Below are 23,232 nucleotides of genomic sequence, written 5' to 3' on the forward strand. Positions count from 1 at the left end.
TGAGGCCTATTAACAGATTTGAGAGGTACCGCAGTGCAATAGTTTACACAAAGGGTAATTGAGGTTCCTGCAAAGATCGACACTAGTAGTTCACTGATGTTTTTTTATAACAGATGTTTATGTTCAATTGTTCAATTGCAGACTCACGCCCTTTATCCCGAAAGAGGACATTGCAGTCGTGGTGGGAACAATCATCAATTCCAGACTCGACTACGCAAATGCCCTCTATCTAGGACTCCCCAAATGCCAAATCACTCGTCTGCAAGTCGTTCAAAATACGGCCGCTCGACTAGTGACTGGGAAAAAACCATGGGAATCAATCTCACCTTCACTGAGATCCCTTCATTGGTTGCCAGTAAAAGAAAGAATCACTTTCAAGGCACTCTGCCTAATACACAAGTGTATTCAAGGCAACGCCCCCCAATATCTATGCGAAAAAATAAAAGCCCATAACCCCAATCGCATTCTGCGATCCACCAATCAAAACCTCCTCCAGGTACCCAAAGCCAGATACAAGTCCAAAGGAATGTGGAATGCACTACCAACCACCATCCGACTGGAGTCGGACCACTTGGCCTTCAGGAGAAAGATTAAAACCCATCTCTTCTGAGGTCAAGGGGTTCCTTACCCATGAAATGGATACAGCGCCCAGAGGCGATTCAGTTTGCATGTGTTGCGCTTTACAAGTCTCTCTCTCTCTTAATTTAAATAGTAGTGTTAATAAATAAGGCTGCTACGGCCTATATTTTTTCCAACTCTCAGTGTGGTGTCGTTTACTTAGGTTAAGGGGTAATCTGTTATGCCCCGTACACACCATCACTTTATGTGATGAAAAAAACAAAATTTTCTGTGAAGTAAAAAACGACGTTTTTGAAACTTCAATTTTCAAAAAAGATTTTGCCTACACACCATAGTTTTTCTCACAATGTTCTAGCAAAGCGAGGTTACGTTCACCACTCTTTTCCATTGAAGCTCGCTTCATAACTAGCTTCTGGGCATGCGCGGGTTTAAAAACGTCGTTTTAAACGACGTTTTTTGCTTCACACGGTCAATTTCTGTGAAGTAATAAACGACGTTTTGAAAAACGACACATAAAATTGAAGCATGCTTCAATTTTTTTTGTCGTTTTTCACAAGACATAAAACAACGTTTTCCCCCACACACAGTCATTTAAATTGACGCTTTTAAAAATGTAGTTTTATTTCATAACATAAAGTGATGGTGTGTACGCGGCATTATACGATAGTCATGTGTTTTTACAATAAAGGCTGCAATAAAGGGCGCAGTCCTGTGTCTTTGCAAAGTAATCTTTTCTCTTGGTAAAATATTAACAAATGTTCAGATAGTGAAAACACACCTAAAGGTCGACTAATGCCTGGCACACAATACAGTTTTTTTTTTTTTTTCATGCAGCTTAGGCTTAGGTTAGGTCATGCGAGGTGAGCGCAACATCTCCCTCACTGAGCTGTAGCATTCTGACAGGGGGATGCCCCTCCCCCCCCGCCAGAACACTCCGATCAGTGTTCTCTGCCATTGGCTAAGAGCGCTGATCGGGAGTCGCTTGGATGCTGGTTTTCCATCCGGTTTCTGTCGGACAGACCGACATACACACAGGCAGAATGTGAGCCATTTTTTTTTGTACCGGCAAATTTCTCCCGACATTCTGCCTGTGTGTACGTGGCTTTACTCAGAGTAATGAGGTTTTGCCATTTATTTTTTATTATGGTGCTTGATATAGACCCTAAACTACTGGATGTGTGGATCACACTAGCCTTGCTGCAGGATTCCTTTTGTTGAGAAAAGTCTTCACTAACTTCAAGCCAATTATATGGCTAAAATCGGTGACCAGGACACTGTAGATTATGAGGTTTGGGCATGTACTGGCAATCGGGACTACCGGGAGTTTCCCAGTAGGCCGATGGCTCAGTGGGTCAGTTTCAGTGACAGCGGATAGCTGCCCCCCTCTGCTCTTCTATCTGCCCCCCCCCAGGAGTCGGCACTGAGAAGCTCATCATACAATCCGGAAGGAGGGCAACCACACATGGCTGTGACATAACCAATGCTCTCCATCTAGATTCTCCGCCACAGCAGACAGGATGGAGAGTGGGGAAAGGAAAGAGCAGGATAACAAGTGCCAAGAAAGCTTTTGTCACAGCTGTGTGTGACTGCCCTCCTTCCGGATCGCATGATGATCTTCTCAGTGCAGACTCCTGACAATCATGTCATTATTTAGTGGCACTGCATAACTAGCCAGGGAGAGGAGGTGAGCGCTGAGGGGGGGAATACAGGAGCAGGAGAGGCACGCATAAACATATGGGGGACCAGAAGAGCATGGGGGGACCAGAGGATCAGGGGGGACCAGAGAAGCAGGGGGAGGACCATAAGAGCACAGGGGGGAGCGCAGGGGGGAACAGAGGAATAGGGGGGACAAGAAAGAGCACGGGGAGGGGACAGACAGCTGATTTAACAGTTATGGCCTGGGAGTTTCTCACTTTCCTGCCTAATCTTGTCCCATTGGGGGGGGGGGGTTCTTTACCCCAGGTGAAATAATGTCTAGATTCCCCACTGGTACTGCCTATAAGAGAAATAAAGTAGAAAGGCTAATGGCTAGTGAAGGGGGGGCTCGGGTGGCCATCAGTGCAGTGTTGGCCAGCCGGGGCGGCGGGTTTGTCCAGCCGGCATGGGAGAGACCTGTCACCTGTCAAAGTGTGTCGGATGGATGAAGTCCAGGGCCACATTTTTGTCCCAGTCCAGCCCTGATGAGGTTTGCCATTTTGTTTTCACAACAGTCCTGTGTCTTTGCAAAAAAGGCTGCTAAGGAACTTTAGTCTTTGCAAAGTGATCTTTACTCTTAGAAAAATATTAACAAATGTTCAGATGGTGAAAACACAACTAAAGAAACTCTAAAGTTCGACTTAGCCTGGCACACACTTCAGTTTTTATTATGCAACCTCAGCTCGGGTCAGGTCATGTGAGGTTAGTGCAGCGATCTCCCTCACTGAGCTGTAGTGTTCTGACAGGGGTACGGCCCCCCGCCAGAACACCAGAACACTCTGATCAGTGTTCTCTGCCATTGGGTGAGAGCGCTGATTGGGAGTCGATCGGATTGCTGGTTGTCCAGCATGCATGTCTGCCTGTGGCGGCCCATCCATTAGAGGCACTCGAGCACCGCCCCCTCTATCCACGCCACCCCCTATGTGAACAGATAGAGCTCATTCTATGAATGAATATATCCATAGCTGCCGTGGCCAGCCCCTAGTCATGCATCCGGCCCCTTTCAGGATGCCGGGTGCGTGAATTACAGCAGCGGGGGTGTTTTTTTGAAGCACCAGATTAGAGCCCTAGGCTCTAATAGGCTTCAAAATACGGTGGGCTTTGTGGCGCAGAGCATTGCACCATGAACTCACCCAGGTGTTACAACAGTAAATTATTATTCGCTATTGAAACACTGATCCTAAATCCGGCCAATCAGAAGCAGGTCTGAGACCCGTTTTCCGGTTAGCCAAAAAGAGAAGAGTCCCAACTGGTCGCCGAGGAGGAGGGAGGAAATGGAAGCCACTGCAATAAACATGGAGAGCAGGGGAAGGGATGTGTCTATTGTATGCAGTGCCGGCCCAAGACATTGTGCTGCCTGGGACCAAGAATGAAATGCTGCTCCCCCAGAAAAAGAAAAACGCCAACCAAAAGGCCCCCACATTCATTATTTTATATCATGATAACTAAAGGTGACCCGTCATGGCTCTATACATGTATAAAGGAGTATAAGGTGGACCTGTCATTGCTCTATACATGTATAGGAGTATAAAGAGGACCTGTCATTGCTCTATACATGTATATAGAGGACCTGTCGTTACTATTTACATGTAAAGGAATATCAAGAGGACCTGTCATGGCTCTATAAATGTATATAGGACTATAAAGAGTACTTGACATGGCTCTATACATGTATAAAGGAGTATAACGAGGGCCTGTCATGGCTCTATAGATGTATAAAGAGAACCTGTCATGGATCTATACATGTATAAAGAGGACCTGTCGTGGCTCTATACATGTATATAGAGGACCTGTCGAGACTCTTTACATGTAAAGGAATATAAAGAGGACCTGCCATGGCTCTATAAATGTATATAGGAGTTTAAAGAGGACCTGTCATGGCTCTATACATGTATAAAGGAGTATAACGAGGGCCTGTCATGGCTCTAAGATGTATAAAGAGGGCCTGTCATGGCTCTATACATGCATATAGGCGTATAAAAGGACCTGCCATGGGCTCTATACATGTATCCAGGAGTATAAAGGGACCTGTGAATTTCCGGCGGCCACAATGTCTTTTGCGCAAACTAATCAATGTACGCTAATGTGTTTTTTTTTTTTTTGGTACCAAAAATATGTAGAAGAATACATATTGGCCTAAACTGAAAAAAATCGTTTATTTTTCAAAATTTTGGGGATATTATTATTGCAAAAAGTAAAAAAAAATATATATTTATAGCACAAAAAATAAAAACCGCAGAGGTGATCAAATATCACCAAAAGAAAGCTCTATTTGTGGGAAAAAAAGGACATCAATTTTATTTGGGTAGCGGAGCTGGCGGAACGGGCTGGCGGGCATCAGTATGCTGCCCCCCTAAAAGTGCTGCCTGGTACCCATGATACCACCCGGTCCCATAATAGGGCCGGCCCTGATTGTATGCCTGTGAAGTGGCACGTGTTTAGAACTGTCCCTGCACAAAAATTACATTACTATAAGAAAAAAGTCATTAAAACTGCTTGCGGCTTTAATGTAATGTCTGGTCCCTGCAATATGGATGAAAATCATTGAGAAAAATAGCATGGGTTTCCCCCCCCCTCCCCCAGGTCATTACTAGCCCCTTTGGCCCTATATACTTTGAACAGCAGTATACAGGCGGTGCAGACAAGACCGGGACTGTAGGTTTGTTGTTAAGTAGAATCTGTTTGAAATTTTGAACTGGTACTTTTTTAAAGTGTAGCTCCAGACAAAAAATCAATTTTTAAGCTTTTCGGAAAACATAGAGAAGGGTTATCACCCCTGTAACATTTGTTTTGCTGTTTGTGCGCATCTGTTCAGAAGATTACACCTGACTTTCTGTCCCAATGACAAATTATTTTTTGAAAATGTGTTTTTTTTGTGAAACAAGGATTGGTGATAAGGCATCAGTGGACAGGAGACACCTCTTACAGAAGAAGAGAATTTCCCTTCCTAGGGGTACATTTCCTCTCACTTCCTGTTGTCTCCTTCCGTTTGCAAGTAGGAGATGTTTGTAAGTTGGATGTTTGAAAGTAGGGGCCAGCCGTATATACTCTGCAGAAATTTGGGCCCTAGGTGTTGGTGTTGCCACAACACTGTAAGCCCTCACAGTTACTCTTGGTGGGCGCAGGAATGGGCCCTGCTGTGAAATATTAGATTAAGAATTATAACTACATGCCCCTGTTGAACAGGGATAGAAAAATAGGGCCTTAGGCACTGGTGCTGGTGCCACAACACTGCAACCCCTCACAAATACTCTAGTTGGAGTGCAGGAATGAGCCTGCTGCAAAGTATTGCATCAAAAATCGTAATTACATGCCCCTGTTAAACAGGGGCAGAAAAATTAGGCCTTAGGCACTGGTTTTGGTGCCACAACACTGCAAACCCCTACCAGATACTCTAGTTGGAGCGCAGTAATAAGCCCTGCTGCAAAGTACTGCATCAAAAATTTTAATTACACGCCCCTGTTAAACAGGGGCAGAAAAATTGGGCCTTAGCCACCGGTGGGGTGCCCAGAACCAAAGATGTTCTTACAAGCTATCAGCATGATGATCATTGAGGAGGAAAAGGATAGTCACTCAGCATAACAGGATAGTCAATCAGCATCAGCATAGGCAGTCTTGAAGGGATCTGACATTTCAAAAAAAATATTCTGTTACATCTGCATCAGGTGATTGGTAGCTGGTGGTGATCCAAGCCTGATTGATTTTTATGAAGGTCAGTCGATCGACCGAGTCGGTGGAGAGGCACACCCTGTGATCAGTTACAAAGCCTCCAGCAGCACTGAATGTGCGTTCCGAAAGAACGCTGGATACAGGACAGGCCAGTACCTCAATTGCATACTGTGCAAGCTCTGGCCAGTGATCCATCCTCAAGACCCAGTAAGCCAGAGGATTTTCGGTGGGAAAGGTGTCCAAGTCTGATCTTGCCCCTAGGTATTCCCGCACCATGTAAAACAGACGCTGGGGATGGTTGCTGGAACCGGTCATGCCTTGGGGGTGCGGACTAAAAAATTGTTTGAACGCATCGGTCAGACGGCCACCTTCTCCACCGCTCTTTCTGTGACTGACCGAAGCCTCAGCAACACGTTGCCAGGACCAGGATTTTGTAACCTCCCAGTCTCTGGGAAAGCGTTGCACAGACCTTTCTGCAAGACTGCTGCTGATGCTGAGTGCTAGGCTCCACCTCCATGCTGACACAATCCTCCTCCTCCTCCTTGTCCTCTTCCTGTGTGATAGGCGGGCATGCAGGACCACTGTCTGGATAAAGGGGGCCTTGAGAGGTAAGGAAGTCCTCCTCTTCCTCCCTTTGTTCTGCCTCAAGGAACCTGTTCAACCTGTTCAATATTCCATACAGCGTGTGCTCCAACAGCTGCTCACCATCCTCGTGGCCTCCTCAAATGGTAACAGGACAGTGCATGCATCCCTGATCATGGCCCACTGGCATGGGGGAAAGAAAACCAAGCTCCCCTGACCCTGTCCTGCTCCCATATTGGCACAGATACTCATTGATGGCCCTCTGCTGTGTGTGCAGCCGATGCAGCATGGCCAACGTAGAGTTCCACCTGGTGGGCATGTCACAGATAAGGCGGTTCTTGGGCAGGTTGTATTCCTTTTGGAGGTATGCAAGCTAAGCAAGCTAATGCACACAGAGTTTCCTGGCCTGCTTCAGGACATTCTGTACCTGCCCAAGAACTGCTGCACCACCAAGTTCAGGACAAGAGCAAAACAGGGCACATGGGTCAGTTGTCCCTGTCGCAGGGCAGAGAGGAGGTTGGTGCCATTGTCGCAAACCACCATTCCTGGCTTAAGCTGGCGTGGTGTCAACCACCTCTGAGCCTGCCCCTGCAGACCTGACAGAACCTCTGCCCCAGTGTGGCTTCTGTCCCCCAAGCACACCAGCTCAAGCACCGCATGGCATCTCTTTGCCTGCGTACCTGCGTAGCCCCTTGAATGCCTACGGAGCACCACTGGTTCTGAGGACACTTCAGCACAGGAAGAGGCCACAGAGGAAGAAGAAGAGGAGGGTGTGGAGAAGAGAGGTGTGTCACAACCAGTAGTAGCATTTTTGGAGGCGTGGTGGCGGAAACAACCTCCAACACTACTATACCTTGTCCTGCATCCTTCCCAGCTGCCAGCAGAGTCACCCAATGCGCCATGAAAGATAGGTAACATACCTATCCATGCCTGCTGGACCATGAGTCAGCGGTAATATGCACCTTACCACTGACCGCCCTGTCCAACGAGGCATGGACATTGCCTTCCACATGCCGGGAGAGAGCCGGAATCGCCTACCGTGAGAAAAAGTGGCGTTTGGGAACTTGCCACTGAGGTACCGCACATTCCACAAACTCACGGAAGGGGTCAGAATCTACCTACTGAAAGGCAGCAGTTGAAGTGCTAGCAATTTAGCTAAGCTAGCATTCAAACCGCTGGGCATGTGGATGCTGAGAGAGTACTTCTTTCGGCGCTGCAGCAGCTGGGGCAGGGGAAATTTGCCTGGTACAAGCTGACCGATGTGTACCGATAGTAGATTTGCCCGCAAGTACTTGGCTGTGACACACCTAATTCTACACCTTCAGTTCTATCAGTGCAGGCTTCAGAGAGGACTGAGGGTATAGTGGGGTTGGAGATGCAGCTGATGAGGAGCAAAGAGAGGTCCGCTTTGTTCTTTGGTGTGGGTCTTTGAGGTACGCTTGCCAATGAACTGCATGGCAGGTCGACATATGTCTGGTCAAGCATGTGGTGCCCAATCGGGTCATGTTTTGGCTACGCGAGATACGCTTGAGACATATGTTGCAAATAGCAGTGGTGCGATCTGATGCACTCATCTCAAAAAAGGCCCACACCAAGGAAATTTTGGAATAATGCTGAGAGACAGCAGCGCCCTGCACATATGGAGCTCTGCGTTGTGATGCAGTCGGTGTGCTGCCCTTAAGCTGGCCCCTGGAGGGCATCCTGCCTCTTTGGAGATGTGCCTCCTCCTCCTCCTCTCTCCTATCAGGCACCCACATGGAGTCAGTGACTTCATCATCCCCTCCCTCCTCATCACTGTAGAAAACCTGGAAGTATGCTGCAGCTGGGGGAACATGACTGCCAGATTGATGTCCTTCTTGGGCACCCCCTCTCTCTGGGCTCACGTTACTGCCTTCCTCTAGCTGTGTACCATTATCAGAGCCTTCAAAACACTGCACATCCTCCTGCAGCATGTACCCAACACTGTGGTCAAACAGTTCTGGGGACTCCTCAGGAGGACATGGTAGGGCTAGGGAAGGAGTGACTGATGCCATTGAGTAGAGGGAAGAGGCGTTGGCAGCTGCTTTGCCAGACAAAGTACCCTGAGCCTGGGTGAGAGAGGATGAGGAGGATGAGATCAGCTTGGTCATCCACTCTACCAAGTCTTCGGCATGTTGTGGCACAACACGGGCAGCTTCCGAAAAAAAAGGACGAGCGTGTCCCACGGCCACGTGCTGATGAGGATGCACCATGTCCACGACCAGCACTGTTGGCACTAGACGCAGAGCATGCTTGCCCTCTTTTATCGGCTTGTGACTCTATGCCTCTCCTTGTTGTCCTTCCAGACATACTAATGGCCTGCAGGGAGATGTAGCTGCACAAATACTGACAATACCTGCTGATCCCTGCCTGTGGTATTAATATGAGCAGATCCCTTCCTCTAATATGAGAAACACCAGCTTTACGTAGCTTTAGGTGCACACTGTACAGAGGACACATAAAGTACACCACGTGAAAGTACTTGCAGAATGATCCCCTACCTGTGGTATTAATATGAGCAGATCCCTGCCTCTAATATGAGAAACACCAACTTTACGTAGCTTTAGGTGCACACTGTGCAGAGAACACAGACAGTACACCACGTGAAAGTACTTGCAGAATGATCCCCTGCCAGTGGTATAATATGAGCAGATCCCTGCCTCTAATATGAGAAACACTAGCTTTACGTAGCTTTAGGTGCACACTGTGCAGAGGACACAGACAGTACACCACGTGAAAGTACTTGCAGAATGATCCCCTGCCTGTGGTATTAATATGAGCAGATCTCTGCCTCTAATATGAGAAACACCAGCTTTACGTAGCTTTAGGTTCACACTGTGCAGAGGACACAGACAGTACACCACTTGAAAGTACTTGCAGAATGATCCCCTGCCTGTGGTATTAATATGAGCAGATCTCTGCCTCTAATATGAAAAACACCAGCTTTATGTAGCTTTAGGTTCACACTGTTCAACGGACACAGACAGTACACCACGTGAAAGTACTAGCAGAATGATCCCCTGCCTGTGGTATTAATATGAGCAGATCCCTGCCTCTAATAGGAGAAACACTAGCTTTACGTGCTTTAGGTTCACACTGTGCAGAGGACACAGACAGTTACACAACGTGAAATACTGCAGCTAGCACAATCACATGCTTGCCTGTCAGTATATTAGTAAGAGCGGATCTAGCTAAACTCAATACAGTGTATAATATATATTACAACACCTGGGATGCATATATATCCCCTACACACTGTAACTCTGACTAGCCTGTCTGCCTGCTCTATCTAACTGCAAAAAATGACACACTCTCTCTCTCGTCTCTGTAAACCATGCAACACACTACACAAGGCTGCCAGGAAGGCAGCCTTATATAGTGTGGGGCGTGTACTAAAGCCCCTGAGCCATAATTGGCCAAAGCCACCCCGGCTTTGGCCAATTATGGCTCTCTGTTTTTGGGCGCTGTGATTGGCCAAACATGCGGGTCATAGTGCATGCTTGGCCATTCATCAGCCAGCAATGCTCAATGTGAATTATGGGCCATGACACGCCACTCGAATTTGGCCACGAACGGCCCATAACGTTCGTTTTTCGGCGAACATACGATGTTCGAGTCAAACATCGGTTCGACTCGAACACGAAGCTCATCCCTAGTGATGGCGTACCTTGGCACCCCAGATGTTTGGAACTATATTTCCCATGATGCTCATGCACTCTGCAGTGTAGTGATCATCATGTGAAATGTAGTTCCAAAACATATGGGCTACCAAGGTTCGCCATCACTGCACTAGACTATATTATTATTATTTCGTAGTGAGAGCAAAGACCATAATTTATCAAACTAAAAGAAGATGTAAAAAGGTAGGAAGCAATCTTTTGCTTTTAGGGGGGGTTGGGCTTGAAGGGGGGGGGGGTATTTTTACTAGGAGAAGGAATTGGGGGGGGGATATTAATGGGGGCAAGGGGGGCAGAGGATTTAGGTGGGGAAGATGATTTGTGCTGGGAGGGATAATTTGGGGGGGGGGGGGGGGTGTTGTACTAGGAAAGATGAGTTGTAAGTGAAGGATTTGTGCTAAAAGAGGGAAAAGGATTTGTGTTAGAAGGGGGTAAAGAATTTGTGTTTGGAGGAGGCTTTTGAGGGATGATTTGATCTGAAAGAGAGGAATGGGGGTATTTTTGCTGAGATTAGGGGTATTTGTGCTGGGAGGGGGATTTAGGGGGTAGAGGAAGATTTGTGCTTGGGGGGGATTTATGATAGGAAGGGGGGTTTGGGGGGAGGCTGTAATGAGAGGGGGTGGTTGGGTCTAGGAGGATTTGTTTTGCAAGGAATGTGGAAATTGGGGGTAAGAAGGGTTTGCTAGAAGGGAGGATAGGGGTAGTGCTAGAAGGGGGAGAAATTGTGCTGATAGGAGGAATTTTAAGTGGGTGCAGGGAGAGCATTTGTGCTAGGACGGGGATTGGGAGGAAAGAGGATTTGTTCTGGGAGGGGGTATTGGGGGAAAGAGGATTTGTACTAGAAGGGTGTGAAGAAAATAGACTTTATTCTGTATTTTCTCATAGGTTCGTTTTTTTTAAGTACCCGATCTGGGTGAAATTTGGATATGTTGGTTCCCCAGATCGGGGCTATCAGGGGATATGTAATTGTAGAGATACTTTGTGTAGAAAGGGGTTTTGCAACTTTTGGGAAAATTGTGTGCTCTCTGTGTGGAGATAATTGGTTTATTCCTTAACTGATCTCAATATCTCCCAGGCGGGTGTACTATAAAAGCTTGCTGTGGTAATGTCGTCTGCTACTGTCATGTAAATGAACCTTACTCTGGCTCTCAAGAACCTTTCATTGTGTGATGCTAATTGACACTGTATTGTGTGAACTTCTATTGATGATAAATGTGTATTGTATAGCAGGTGAGAAGAGCTTATCTCTGAGTCACCTTGTCTGGGTAAATGATTAGTAATTAGCTCAGGTAGATTATCTCGGAGACAGAATGTTTGTCGACTAAAAGATGTGTATTGAGGGGGGCTCCTTAGTAAACCATTGTATGATGTGGTGGGTGGGGTGTCGTCATTGTCCATCTGATTCTGCAAGTATTCTTTTGGTGTATATAAGAGCTGCCTTCTCAATAAAGATTGTTCTATGGCCTGGTACACCCTTCATGAAGTCTTGGCTCATGTTTGGGGGAATATTCTAACCATTGGAAGAATCATCCTGGAAACTGCATTCATCTCCACTATCCCTCTACCTCCTTTGGTAGCGATAATCACTTATGCTCGGTGTCATGGACTTGGAATGCTGAAGGGTATCTCTTTGAAATCTGTTAACAGTGGGGGGTCTTTGCTCAGTCTTAAGCCAGACGGCTCATTGTTCTGTGTCTGGCTATTGTGTACATTGATTGCCCCCTGGGGCTTCCGTCTCAATACACATAAACAGTCCCTCCATTCAAGCTATTGGACCAATCCCTGCTGACTCATGTTCAAGTCCTCATTTGCTTGCCTAAAGAGGACCTGAAGGAGAACTCGATGTACTTTACAATTGACCAATAGGAAAGCAAATTGTTGGGGGTGGGCTGTTCCAAATTCTGTTTAAAAAGAGTGTTGTGTACTTCCAATAAAGGTCTTACTGTTTGAACTTACATACAGCCTGCCTGGTGTTTTGTTCTTATGGATCCCGAATGGCACATAGCTGTAGTTCGGATCCGGAGCCTTGGATGACCGAACCATCAGACACTTGCAATCTGCAAGCTGACTCACTAGTAGCAGAGGAGATGTCGGGAGAGCGGAAGCGAGCGAGCGTCTCGTCACATTGGTTGGCAGCGGTGGGATTTGCTCTCCAGTTACTGGGACAACTCCAAACCACCACCATGAATGAACCAGCTATGCAGCCTGCAGGAGAACCATGCTAAAAAGACTTGCTTGAGAGCCGTGGAGGACCGGTGGGACAAAGAACAAGGCCCACCCTGATCAGTGAGCTAGCCAAGATGGTTCAGAGGGATGGATGTTGCAGGACCCCGGTCGGTTGAAGACTTGTTTCAGCAACGAGTTCGACAACGGTTGGCATTATATGGCACTAACCCATCAGAGACCGTCATACAGAATACATTAGAGACATCCAGCTGCAGGAGGGAGAGAGAACGAGAGCGGCAACAGAGACAACGAAGAGCGACAACATAAAGACGAGAGCGGAACATGAGTGAGAATTGCAGAAATCGGCAAAGGTGACAACGCCAAAAGAAGCAGCACCAAATGAAAGAAGAAGGAGAGGTACGATACCAGTAACCATGGAAGGAGGAATTCAGGAAGGAGGTTGCGAGAGAAGCAGATACAGCGCATGGAGGACCAGTATCAGAGGAGGTCCTGCTTGAATGGTCTGATTCAATCCGCTGCGAACTTGGAAAGGAAAGCGCTAGCCCGTGAGCAGCGACACCAGGGAAAAGCTCTCCCCCTCCATCCATGTAAGGTACTGGTCACAATATGAAGTACGAATGCTGTTATTGGGGGAACAACCAAAGCAGGAGTGGACAGCAGAGTTAAGCAGGCTGATCCGGGCAGAGATGCGGTTGGACGAGAGCTACAGAGCCCTCCGGTGGTATGTAATCCAAGAGTGCCCGTGGTCAACGGATGACAGCCCCACGGAAGGCTTTGGCTATGATGGCCTGGGATTGTTGTATTGGAGGATGTCCAATGATCCCGACTTTGGGAGCGATCGGGAGTGGCGTTTGGAGGAAATAATGGAGCACAGAGAGCGAAGACTGAATGTCTCGGAAGTGCACTGGGTACAGGAAGATTTTGAATTCCTGGCCGTTCAGGAATGGGAGCTGGAAATTGCCTACAAACAGCTGCTAGACTCCGCTCAGCAGCAGGATGGGGCTCCCTTTGCCTGGGACTATGAGGAAATATCAGCTGACAACGCTGAAATCCTGGCGGATGAATCAGCAGTGGAAAATCTGGAGATTGCCATTCCCAAAGCTAAAGTGCCTGACCGCAGGGCCGAGCTCCGTTAACCTCTGCTCAGTACCTATAGCATATTCTGGGTTTCATGGACAGGAGATGGTGAACCTCTATCCCCAGACACCAGTTGCAGAGACAGGGGTTTTGATAGATTTTTCTGCTGAGGAAGAACAACCTGATGAGCCTCCAGCAGAAGAGCTGGGGTCGGGGCCAAACTTCACTGTGCTCTGCCCAGCACCAAGGGCAGTATTTTTGGAGTTACAAGGAACTTCCCCAGCTGAAGCGCTGGTCACCGGACAGAGGGTTCAAGACTTCTGCCCCACCCCTGTGGCAGTTCCAGAGGCTCAGGGTGAGAAGATGGCGATCACTCCCCAGCCGCAGATTACAGAATGTATGGACTTAATGGACTGTTCAGAAGATGTTATGGATTATGCATCGCCAGCTCAAGTACTGGCAACAGGGCAGAGTGCTACCAATCTCTGCCCAGCACCGGAAACAACTGTGGAGTTCCAGGGAGCCGGGGCAGTTGGCCCCTCTCTCCAGCAACAAGCTGAGGTTGTAAAGCTTTACTCCAGCTGAATCACTGAGACAGGAGGATGTCAGCTTGCTTTGCAAGCACCGGGGGATTTTCACCTACTACAAGTGGATGGGACTTCAGTCTCCACTTGTATACCCCAGGGATGGGGGGCAGTTGGCCCAGATCCCCAACAGCATGATAACTGAGCCCAGTCACCCTGTCTTCTTTCCAGCGGGTAAAGGACTCCAGGGAGAAGGGCCAGTCCAGGCTTCTCCCCAGCGGCAGGCATGCTCTCTGAGAGAGGCAGAGGTTGGCTGGGTGAGTAATGCTCAGTTTGGGACAATTTATTTGGGGTACTGTGTGGGTACCGGCATTGGGGTCTCCTCCTGTGTTAGTCTCCTGCCAAAGGGGGAGATATGTGACAGACCTAGCCGGGACAGAGGCTTTTGGAGAGGACTGAATGCGAGCCTCTTGCCTTCCGATTATGGGCCAGGCCTAAAACAGGAAGCAGATGGGTTATCCCAGCAGACAGACCTGGAACCTTAAGACTACTTTTCCAACATCCTCGAGTTGACCCGTTCGGGGTCCCACTGTGGCTTTTGGACTGTTTTCTAGGGGAAGTAATGTTATGGACCTTGAATGCTGAAGGTATCTCTTGAAATCTGTTACACAGTGGGGGGTCTTGTGCTCTGTCTTAAGGCCAGACGGCTCCATTGTTCTGTGTCTGGCTATTGTGTACATTGATTGCCCCCTGGGGCTTCCGTCTCAATACACATAACAGTCCCTCCATTCAAGCTATTGGACCAATCCCTGCTGACTCATGTTCAAGTCCTCATTTGCATTCCTAAGAGGACCTGAAGGAGAACTCGATGTACTTTACAATTGACCAATAGGAAAGCGATTGTTGGGGTGGGATGTTCCAAATTCTGTTTAAAAAGTGTTGTGTACTTCCAATAAAGGTCTTCCTGTTTGAACTTACATACAGCCTGCCTGGTGTTGTTCTATGGATCCCGAACGGCACATAGCTGTAGTTCGGATCCCGGAGCCTTGGATGACCGAAACATCAGACGTTGCAATCTGCAAGCTGACTCACTAGTAGCAGAGGAGTGTCGGGAGAGTGGAAGCGAGCGAGTGTCTCGTTACACACGGCGATTGAGGGATGGAAAGAAGGCCGGAGTACCATAACCACTGCAGGTCTTAACAAAGGGGTATTTTGGGAGGGGGCAATCTGTGCTGGGAAGGGAAGAGGATTTTGTTGAAATAAGAGATTGGGGTGAATCTGTTCTAGGAGGGGGGATTGGAGAGGATTGTGCTAAGAATGGGGGGGGGGGGGAGTCGGAATTGTTCTGGGTGGGTGGGGAATTTGCACTGAGGAGGTTGGAGGGGGCAAAGATATGTACTGGGAGGGGTGAGCATGCAAGTTACTGTTGGATTTTATTTTGAAGGGGGGAGTGTATTTCTTGCGGGGGGGAATTTTGCGCTATAATGACCTTTGCACTGTGTGTTATACACCCCAGAGTCCGGCACTCTTTTTACTCCTGACCCCTACATATGCATTATATGCTCCTGAGCCTTGCATTCTGTGCATTACATATGCCTGGATCCAGGGCCGTAGATCATTTTGGATTGCGGTGTGTGGTATCAAATACACAGTGTATCCCTGTTGGTTGCTCCCTTCCCTCTCCTCCCTCCGGTTCCCTGTGTACATTCTCCACCGCCTCTTTGTCTGTCAGCTGCCTTTCGCGCAGTGCTTCCCCAGAGCCATCTTCTCAGCCTGTGCCTACGCACCCAGCCATTATTACTGCTCCCTTCCTTAAGTGACAGCGGAGAGGCACAGGGAGCTGTCAGCCAGCCTAGTTTTCAGGAATGGATTGGCTGAACGCATCCTGGACTCTCACTTTTGTACTGTCACCAGAAGCAGGTGCACTGGCATCATCCTCTGAAGAATAATTTGAGAGGATGTTTTTTCAGAGGATGAATAATGGATAGTGGGTCACATTGCAAGCTATTGTGCATCGGTATGGCCCCCTCCAGTTCCCGTAGTGGACATTCATTGAGTGACCCCTGGTTGGTCAGTGTCGGGTACTGATGATAATAGCCGTCTTTGTGAGTAACATAATACATCTTCTCTACCTTGCTCTCATTTGGGCTAACTTTCTAAATTTATGACTATTTCGATATAGTGTCATTTATGCACACCCAATGTCCTTTATAGAGAAGATGGATTGCGCCCTGCTCCTGAAGAAGTGATTGTTCACGAAACACGTTAGAGCATGTTGAGCTACAATCATCTTGGTTTTTAATATTCAATATCATGTACATAAATATAATCGCTGTAGAAACTGTTTTATTGTAATGCTTTGATCCTGATTCAACATGGCTACAACTGTTGATCGACGTTTTAATAAAACTTTGTCCTTAATGTGCATCCACCCTTGTTTTTTGGATCAATTCATTCATACACAGGTTATGTTCACCACATCGATCTTTGGGCCACAACCTCATTTAACCACTTGACCACTGGGCACTTAAACCCCCTTCTAACCAAGCCAATTTTCAGCTTTCTGTGCTCTCTCAATTTGAATGAAAATGACTGAGATTCACAGTTTTTTTTTTTCTCTATAAAAGAATAAAGACTGGAAAATTTGTAAAAAAAAATAAATGAATTTTTCTTTGTTTCTGTTATAAAATTTTGAAAATTAGTAAATTATCTTCATGGGAATGGAGGGATGGCTGGATGTGACTGCAATTGTCACAGACCAGCGCTGTGGGCACTACAGATCCAGTCTACAGCGCTGCTGCCACTGATCTCTCCCCCTCTCCTCTCACACTGTACAGATCGCTGCAGAGAGGGGAGAGAGGACGCTGGTTTGTTTACAAGTGATGGCTCCGTCATTTGACGGAGAGATCATGTGGTAAACGGGCTCTGTCAGCGGCCATTTACCATGATCAGTGATGCGCCAGGTTCTCTGGGAGGGCATCAATGTACGCCCTCCCAGAGTTATCGAGCCGTGCTGTAGCCGTCGTTCGGGTATGGCGCGGTCGGTAATTGGTTAAAAGCCCAATCGTTTTCTTTTTTGAGGAGTTATGCTTTCCCCTAAAAATTATCACACTACAGCACAGCCGTGTGCACTGTATACCGTACATTTGTGGCATAGCCTCATTCAGTTTGGCCACACCCATTTTTTGCCTTACACGCCACAGGCTTCTACCCCCTTATGTGTCCCTCATTCTCAAGTTTAAAAGTTGGGAGGTATGCATAGGATCGCTGGTGGTGTCTATCACATGGTGCAGTGTTATTGGATACATATTCGTATGAGCAAAACATTTTTAGTTGACTGTTTTTCATGACACAGAGTTTATTTCATCATATTTTAGAGTTGAAGAGACTTTTTTTTGTATTGACTTTATATTCACACCATCATTCACTATACACTGTATATATAAGAAATTGTTGTGAAGTGCTGTTTGTTATCACATTCTAAGTTTATTTCAAGCGCAGTTCTCTCAGGCTGGGTTCACATCTCCGCACGGAGCTGCTCACAGCAGGGGTCCAGTACGTCCCCGTTCACCATTTCAGGTCTGATTTCGGCAGAATTTTGGGCTAAATTTGGACCTGAAATGGACGTAAGACACACAAAACTCCTGTGCAATTAGTTCCACGGCCGTCCAGGAGCTGTGTGAAACCCGCATTCCAATTCACACTAGTGTGAACCCAGCCTTAAAGTGGATCTCCCATGCCAAAACGTTTTTTTTTTTTTTTTTAAGGGCTACTTAAATAGTTAACAGCGCTGCTTAGCAGAACTCACGTTTCCGGTGTCCTACGATCGCTCCTCTGGGATTCTGCCTGCAATGTACACTTTGATTCCCCTGTTTTTGCCGTTGCCATTTTAGCTGTTATGTCGCGCGTCACTTCCTGGTCCCCGAAATCGCGCAATGTTTCCTATAACAGGTCAGAATCTGATCACAAGGGAGCTATGACACAAGCTCCCAGAAGACACTGCGCGGTCCAGGAAATGATCAAATGCCCGAGAAAAACCCGAAGTCTGGAGACCGGAAGGACTAATATATCTGGTACTGTAAATTTTGAATAAACAAAGATATCCGTTTGTGCAATCTTTAGTAGCAGCAGTAATGTTAAGATTATCTTGAAATTCGGGTGGAGCTCCGCTTTAAGCTTGATATACCGAATATACTTGTTTATGTGCTACAGTACATATATCACATTTTCAGTACACGTACTACATACTTATTTTGTTTGAGTTATATATCAGTTATTAAATTAAGTTTTTTGCGGCATAATTTGAATACAGCATTTAGGTGATTTACATTCACATGCAGGGTTTTCACCACATACGTTTCGTTTTTTAAGGGCGCAGCGCTACACTTTTTGGTTATTCGAATCTATCATCAAAAAGCAATTATCATAAGCCATCATCCACCACCAACAAATACTCACCACCTACCGCAATCCAGAAGCTAGCTTACCACCAACCAGCATCCAACAAAAACTACCATCAACTAGCATTATTACCACCTATCATTCACCAGCATCCACCTCCTTCTAGCACCTACCACCATCTACCACCAGCCCACACTCATCACCAAGCAGCATCTAGCCCCCCAATGCCAACCAGCCAGCATTCACTAGGCAACCAGCCTAATTTTGTCTAAAAAGTCAGCCCACCCATACCTTTCGGGTCTGATATTCCCTTACCTTTAGAAAGTTCCTGTGTAGATCATCAAAAAAAGTTACAGAACACATATATATCTTATAGTGTGTTGTGGTTTATTTTTAATGATTATGGACCAGCTGCAGTTTTCAACTTTAAAAAAAAATATGTAATCATTTCACAAAAATGCCTTTGAAATTGTTATGGTCTACATTCAGAATTACATGAATCTGTAGTACGGATCATACACTTCCCATTGACACTAACAGACATCTATCGCTGAAAGACAAATGCTCCATGTTGTTTTGGAGGAGTCACCTCCAGCTCACCACGGTAAAGTCAGTCCCTTATAGTCCAGAAACATTCCGTTGTGTTTTTCTGTCAGGGTATCAAACACTTCCATCATCCCCCCCACGCTCTCATGCAGCTTCAATTCAGCCTTTGGACCACCCATGTCGGTCTGGACCCAGCCAGGTTCGAAGGCCACAGCAATAATCCCATACATTTTGTAGGCCTCAGCTTGACATCGTGTTAACATATTCAGCGCCGTTTTGCTGCAGCGGTATTCTATAAGAGCAGTTGGATACAAATGAGTAGTGCTTTCTAAAGACCCTAAACTACTGGATGTGTGGATCACAGCAGCCTTGCTGCAGCTCATTACTTCATTAGGATTTTCTTGTGCGGCTTTCTTCAGCAAGGGAGCAAATATCTGAGTAACCAGCATTGGTCCTACAGTATTAGTTTCATAAACTCTCATCATGTCCTCTGATGTAGTTTCATCAGCTGAGTGGTAGACATTAATACCAGCATTATTGATCAGCAAGTTCAGTCCACGTCCTTTCAGAGTCTCCTTTACTACACTGTAGGCATCTTCAATGCTGGCTTTGTCTGTTACATCCATCTTGACATTAACAAGGTTTGAGTGTTTGGAGGTCAATGACTTGAGTTCCTGAGCAGTTTCTGGATTCCGACATGCTGCAAAGACATATTTTGGTGGATTCCGTTTGTTGAGAAACGTCTTCACTAACTCCAGGCCAATTCCACGGTTAGAACCAGTGACCAGAACACTGCAGATGATGAGGTTTGCCATTTTGTATTCACAGCAGTACTGTGTCTTTGCAATAAAGGCTGCAATAAAGGGTGCAGTCCTGTGTCTTTGCAAAGTAATCTTTACTATTGGTAAAATATTAACAAATGTTCACATAGTGAAAACACACCTAAAGGAACTCTAAAGTTCGACTAAAGCCTGGCACACACTACAGCTTTTTTATGCAACTTCAGCTCAGGTCAGGTCATGCGAGGTAAGTACAGCAATCTCCATCACTGAGCTGTGGTGTTCCGCCAGAACACTCCGATCAGTTTTCTCTGCCATTGGCTGAGAGTGCTGATCGGGAGTCAGTCGGATTATGGTTTTCAGCATACATGTCTTCCTGCGGCGGCCCATCAATTAGGGACGCCTGGGCCCACCCCCTCTATCCACGCCACCCCCTCTATCCATGCTACCCCCTATATGAATAGATAGAGCTCATTCTATGAATGAATCTATCCACAGCCGCCATGGCCACCACTTGATCATGTGTCCGGCCCCTTTCAGGACGCCGGGCAAGTGAATTACAGCAGGGGGGGTGTTTTTTTGAAGCACCTGATTAGAGCCATAGTGACTGCGCCAAGTGCAACTGAAACGCAGGGCTGAAATACCTTATAAGGGCAGGTAACCAGAGAGGGGGGTGTTGAGCCAAAATGGTGGAAAGTGCCAGGGAATCTGTCTGGTGGCAGAAACCAAAAATGGCAAAAAATACCTGGGTGTTGAGTGACCAGGGACAAGGAGTCCCTCAACAGTGTGGCGTAATCCCATGGTAATGGAAAAGACTGTGTGCAGGCAGCCTATATATAACCCCCATCCCTGTGCACTGGCGCACACCAACATCACGCAGGCCGGACGTATGCTGGGAGGGGCTCCGATCGGGGCGGAAAAACTCCATGCACGAAAGAGGCTGTTCCCCATGGACTGCGAAAGGCTAGAATGGATGTGCCGCCCAATTCCCCAAAGAACACCCCGCCTGGAGGACGGGAGGAGGGGCGGAGGGAGGACATACAGAGCGCATCACAGCTTCCGTGTGGGTGACAACACAAAAAGGCTATCAGTGACAACATAACAAACCCCATCAGACTGAAAAAACGCACCAGTGCCATAAGTCTCATGGACAGGATGAGCATGTCTCGAATGAGAGCAGGTCCCCAATAATGGTACATAGCCACAAAGGGGGAACTGAAAATACCCACATAGATGGCAGGGGAGAACTGCCAGCTAAGTCAGGAACCTCCATCCCTATTAAAGTACAACTCAGTAATCGTGTGTCCTTCGATGAAGTTCAAGGCCTCTCCTAAGATACCAGCCTCTTGCTCGGCGCTCTCCAAGACCACTCTGCAAACGTAGACCCAGTCTGACTACCAGGCCTACTTAGTAGATCACAACCCCGGACATGGTCCCGGAGCCAGGAACACTTTAACAGGCACCCCTGGCCATGAGGGCCACACAAGGGGGGGGTGGGACGACAGGTCAGGATCGGCGACGACGACCCCGGGCTAATGACATCTGTCCCTTAAGTACTCCTCCCCAGCATGCGCAGTGGGATGATCAACTCCCTCTGATTGGCTGCTGAAGGGGAACACCCAAAACACCTTGACCTAACTGCTGCCACCCTTGGCCTGGAGTGATAATGACCAGACAACAATAGTGGTCACTCACAGTACAGCCATGGCTGGAACAGAGGCCCAAATTTAGTGAAAAACATACAGTCTGAGTCAACTAACCCTCAGACTACCCCTTAAATTTAAAGTAGCGCCAGCCAGAAAGTAGCAGGCCGCTACATACACTGGGGATAGAAAGTTTGGGCACCCCGGGTAAAAATTTGTATTAATGTGCATAACAAAGCCAAGGAAAGATGGAAAAATCTCCAAAAGGCATCAATCTACATATTAGACATTCTTATAATAGGTAAAAAAAAAGTTCGATTTTGTTTCCATCATTTACACTTTCAAAATTACAGAAAACAAAAAAATGCAAAAGTTTGGGCACCCTGCAGAGTTAATATCTTGTACTGCCCCCTTTGGCAAGTATCACAGCTTGTAAAAGCTTTTTGTAGCCAGCCAAGAGTCTTTCAATTCTTGTTTGAGGAATCTTTGCCCATTCTTCCTTACAAAAGTCTTCCAGTTCTTTGAGATTTCTGGTCTGTCTGTCACGCACTGCTCTTTTAAGGTCTATCCATAGATTTTCAATTATGTTGAGGTCAGGAGATTGTGAAGGCCATGGCAAAACCTTCAGTTTAAGCCTCTTGATGTAATCCCTTGTGGATTTTGAGTTGTGTTTAGGATCATTATCCATTTTTAGAAGCCATCCTCTCTTTAACTTCAGCTTTTTCACAGATGGCATCACGTTACCATCCAAAATTTGCTGAAATTTTATTGAATCCATTTTTCCTTCTACTCGTGAAATGTTCCATGTGCCACTGCCTACAATACAACCCCAAAGCATGATTGATCCACCCCCATGCCTAACAGTTGGACCGAGGTTATTTTCATTAAATTCTGTGCCCTTTTTTCTCCAAACGTACCTTTGCTCATTGCGGCCAAAAAGTTCTATTTTAACCTCATCGGTCCACAGAACTTGTTTCCAAAATGCATCAGGCTTGTCCATATGTTCATTTGCAAAGTTCAAACGCTGATTTTTGTGGTGAGGACGTAGAAGAGGTTTTCTTCTGTTGACTCTTCCATGAAGACCACTCTTTATAGTGGAATAGTGTACACAACTCCAGTGTCTGCCAGATCTTTCTGGAGGGATCGTGCAGTCAAACGTGGGTTTTGAATTGCTTTTCTCACAATCCTGCAAGCTGTTCTGTCTGATATTTTTCTTGGTCTTCCATATCTTGTTTTAACTTCCACTGTTCCTGATGATTGCCATTTCTTAATTACATTCCGAACAGAGGATATTGACATCTGAAAACGCTTTGCTATCTTCTTATAGCCTTCTCCAGCTTTGTGAGCGTCAACTATTTTCAGTTTCAGTTTTCTAGACAACTGCTTAGAAGAACCCATGGTGCTGATTGTTGGGGCAAGGTCAGATGAGTCTGGGCATTTAAAACCTTTGAGATTGACATCACCTGGTCTTCCCAGACGATGATTGAGAACAATCCATGACACTGGCAGGTCTCAGCTTTGCAAAGGGGGCAGTGCATGCTATAAATTCTGCAGGGTGCCCAAACTTTTGCAGACGCCATTTTTTTTGTTTTCTGCAATTTTGAAAGTGTAAATGATGGAAATAAAATCTAACTTTTTTTTTACATATTATAAGAATGTCTAATCTGTATTTTGATGCCTTTTGGAGATTTTTCCATCTTTCCTTGGCTTTGTTATGCACATTAATACAAATTTGTACCTGGGGTGCCCAAACTTTCGATCAGCACTGTGTATATATATATATATATATATATATATATATATATATATATATATATATATTTTTTTTTTCTGCAGCCATGGGACTCCTCTGTGA

General features: G+C 46.5%; 1 protein-coding gene across 1 annotated transcript; it reads right to left on the minus strand.

Annotated features, from left to right (window-relative positions):
* Positions 1-18,775: 18,775 nt before the first annotated feature.
* LOC120914109 (C-factor-like) lies at positions 18,776-19,834 on the minus strand. The gene has a single exon (XM_040324596.1). The coding sequence runs from the start codon at positions 19,768-19,770 to the stop codon at positions 19,006-19,008; it is 765 nt and encodes a 254-aa protein (XP_040180530.1). The 5' UTR covers positions 19,771-19,834; the 3' UTR covers positions 18,776-19,005.
* Between the last annotated feature and the right edge of the window lie 3,398 nt (positions 19,835-23,232).

Source organism: Rana temporaria, chromosome 9, assembly GCF_905171775.1.
Source record: "Rana temporaria chromosome 9, aRanTem1.1, whole genome shotgun sequence".
NCBI classification, from domain to species: domain Eukaryota; kingdom Metazoa; phylum Chordata; class Amphibia; order Anura; family Ranidae; genus Rana; species Rana temporaria.

Bases quoted from the DNA above. Each gene is read 5' to 3' on its own strand.
- LOC120914109 (XM_040324596.1), bottom strand. From the start codon at position 19,770: ATGGCAAACCTCATCATCTGCAGTGTTCTGGTCACTGGTTCTAACCGT.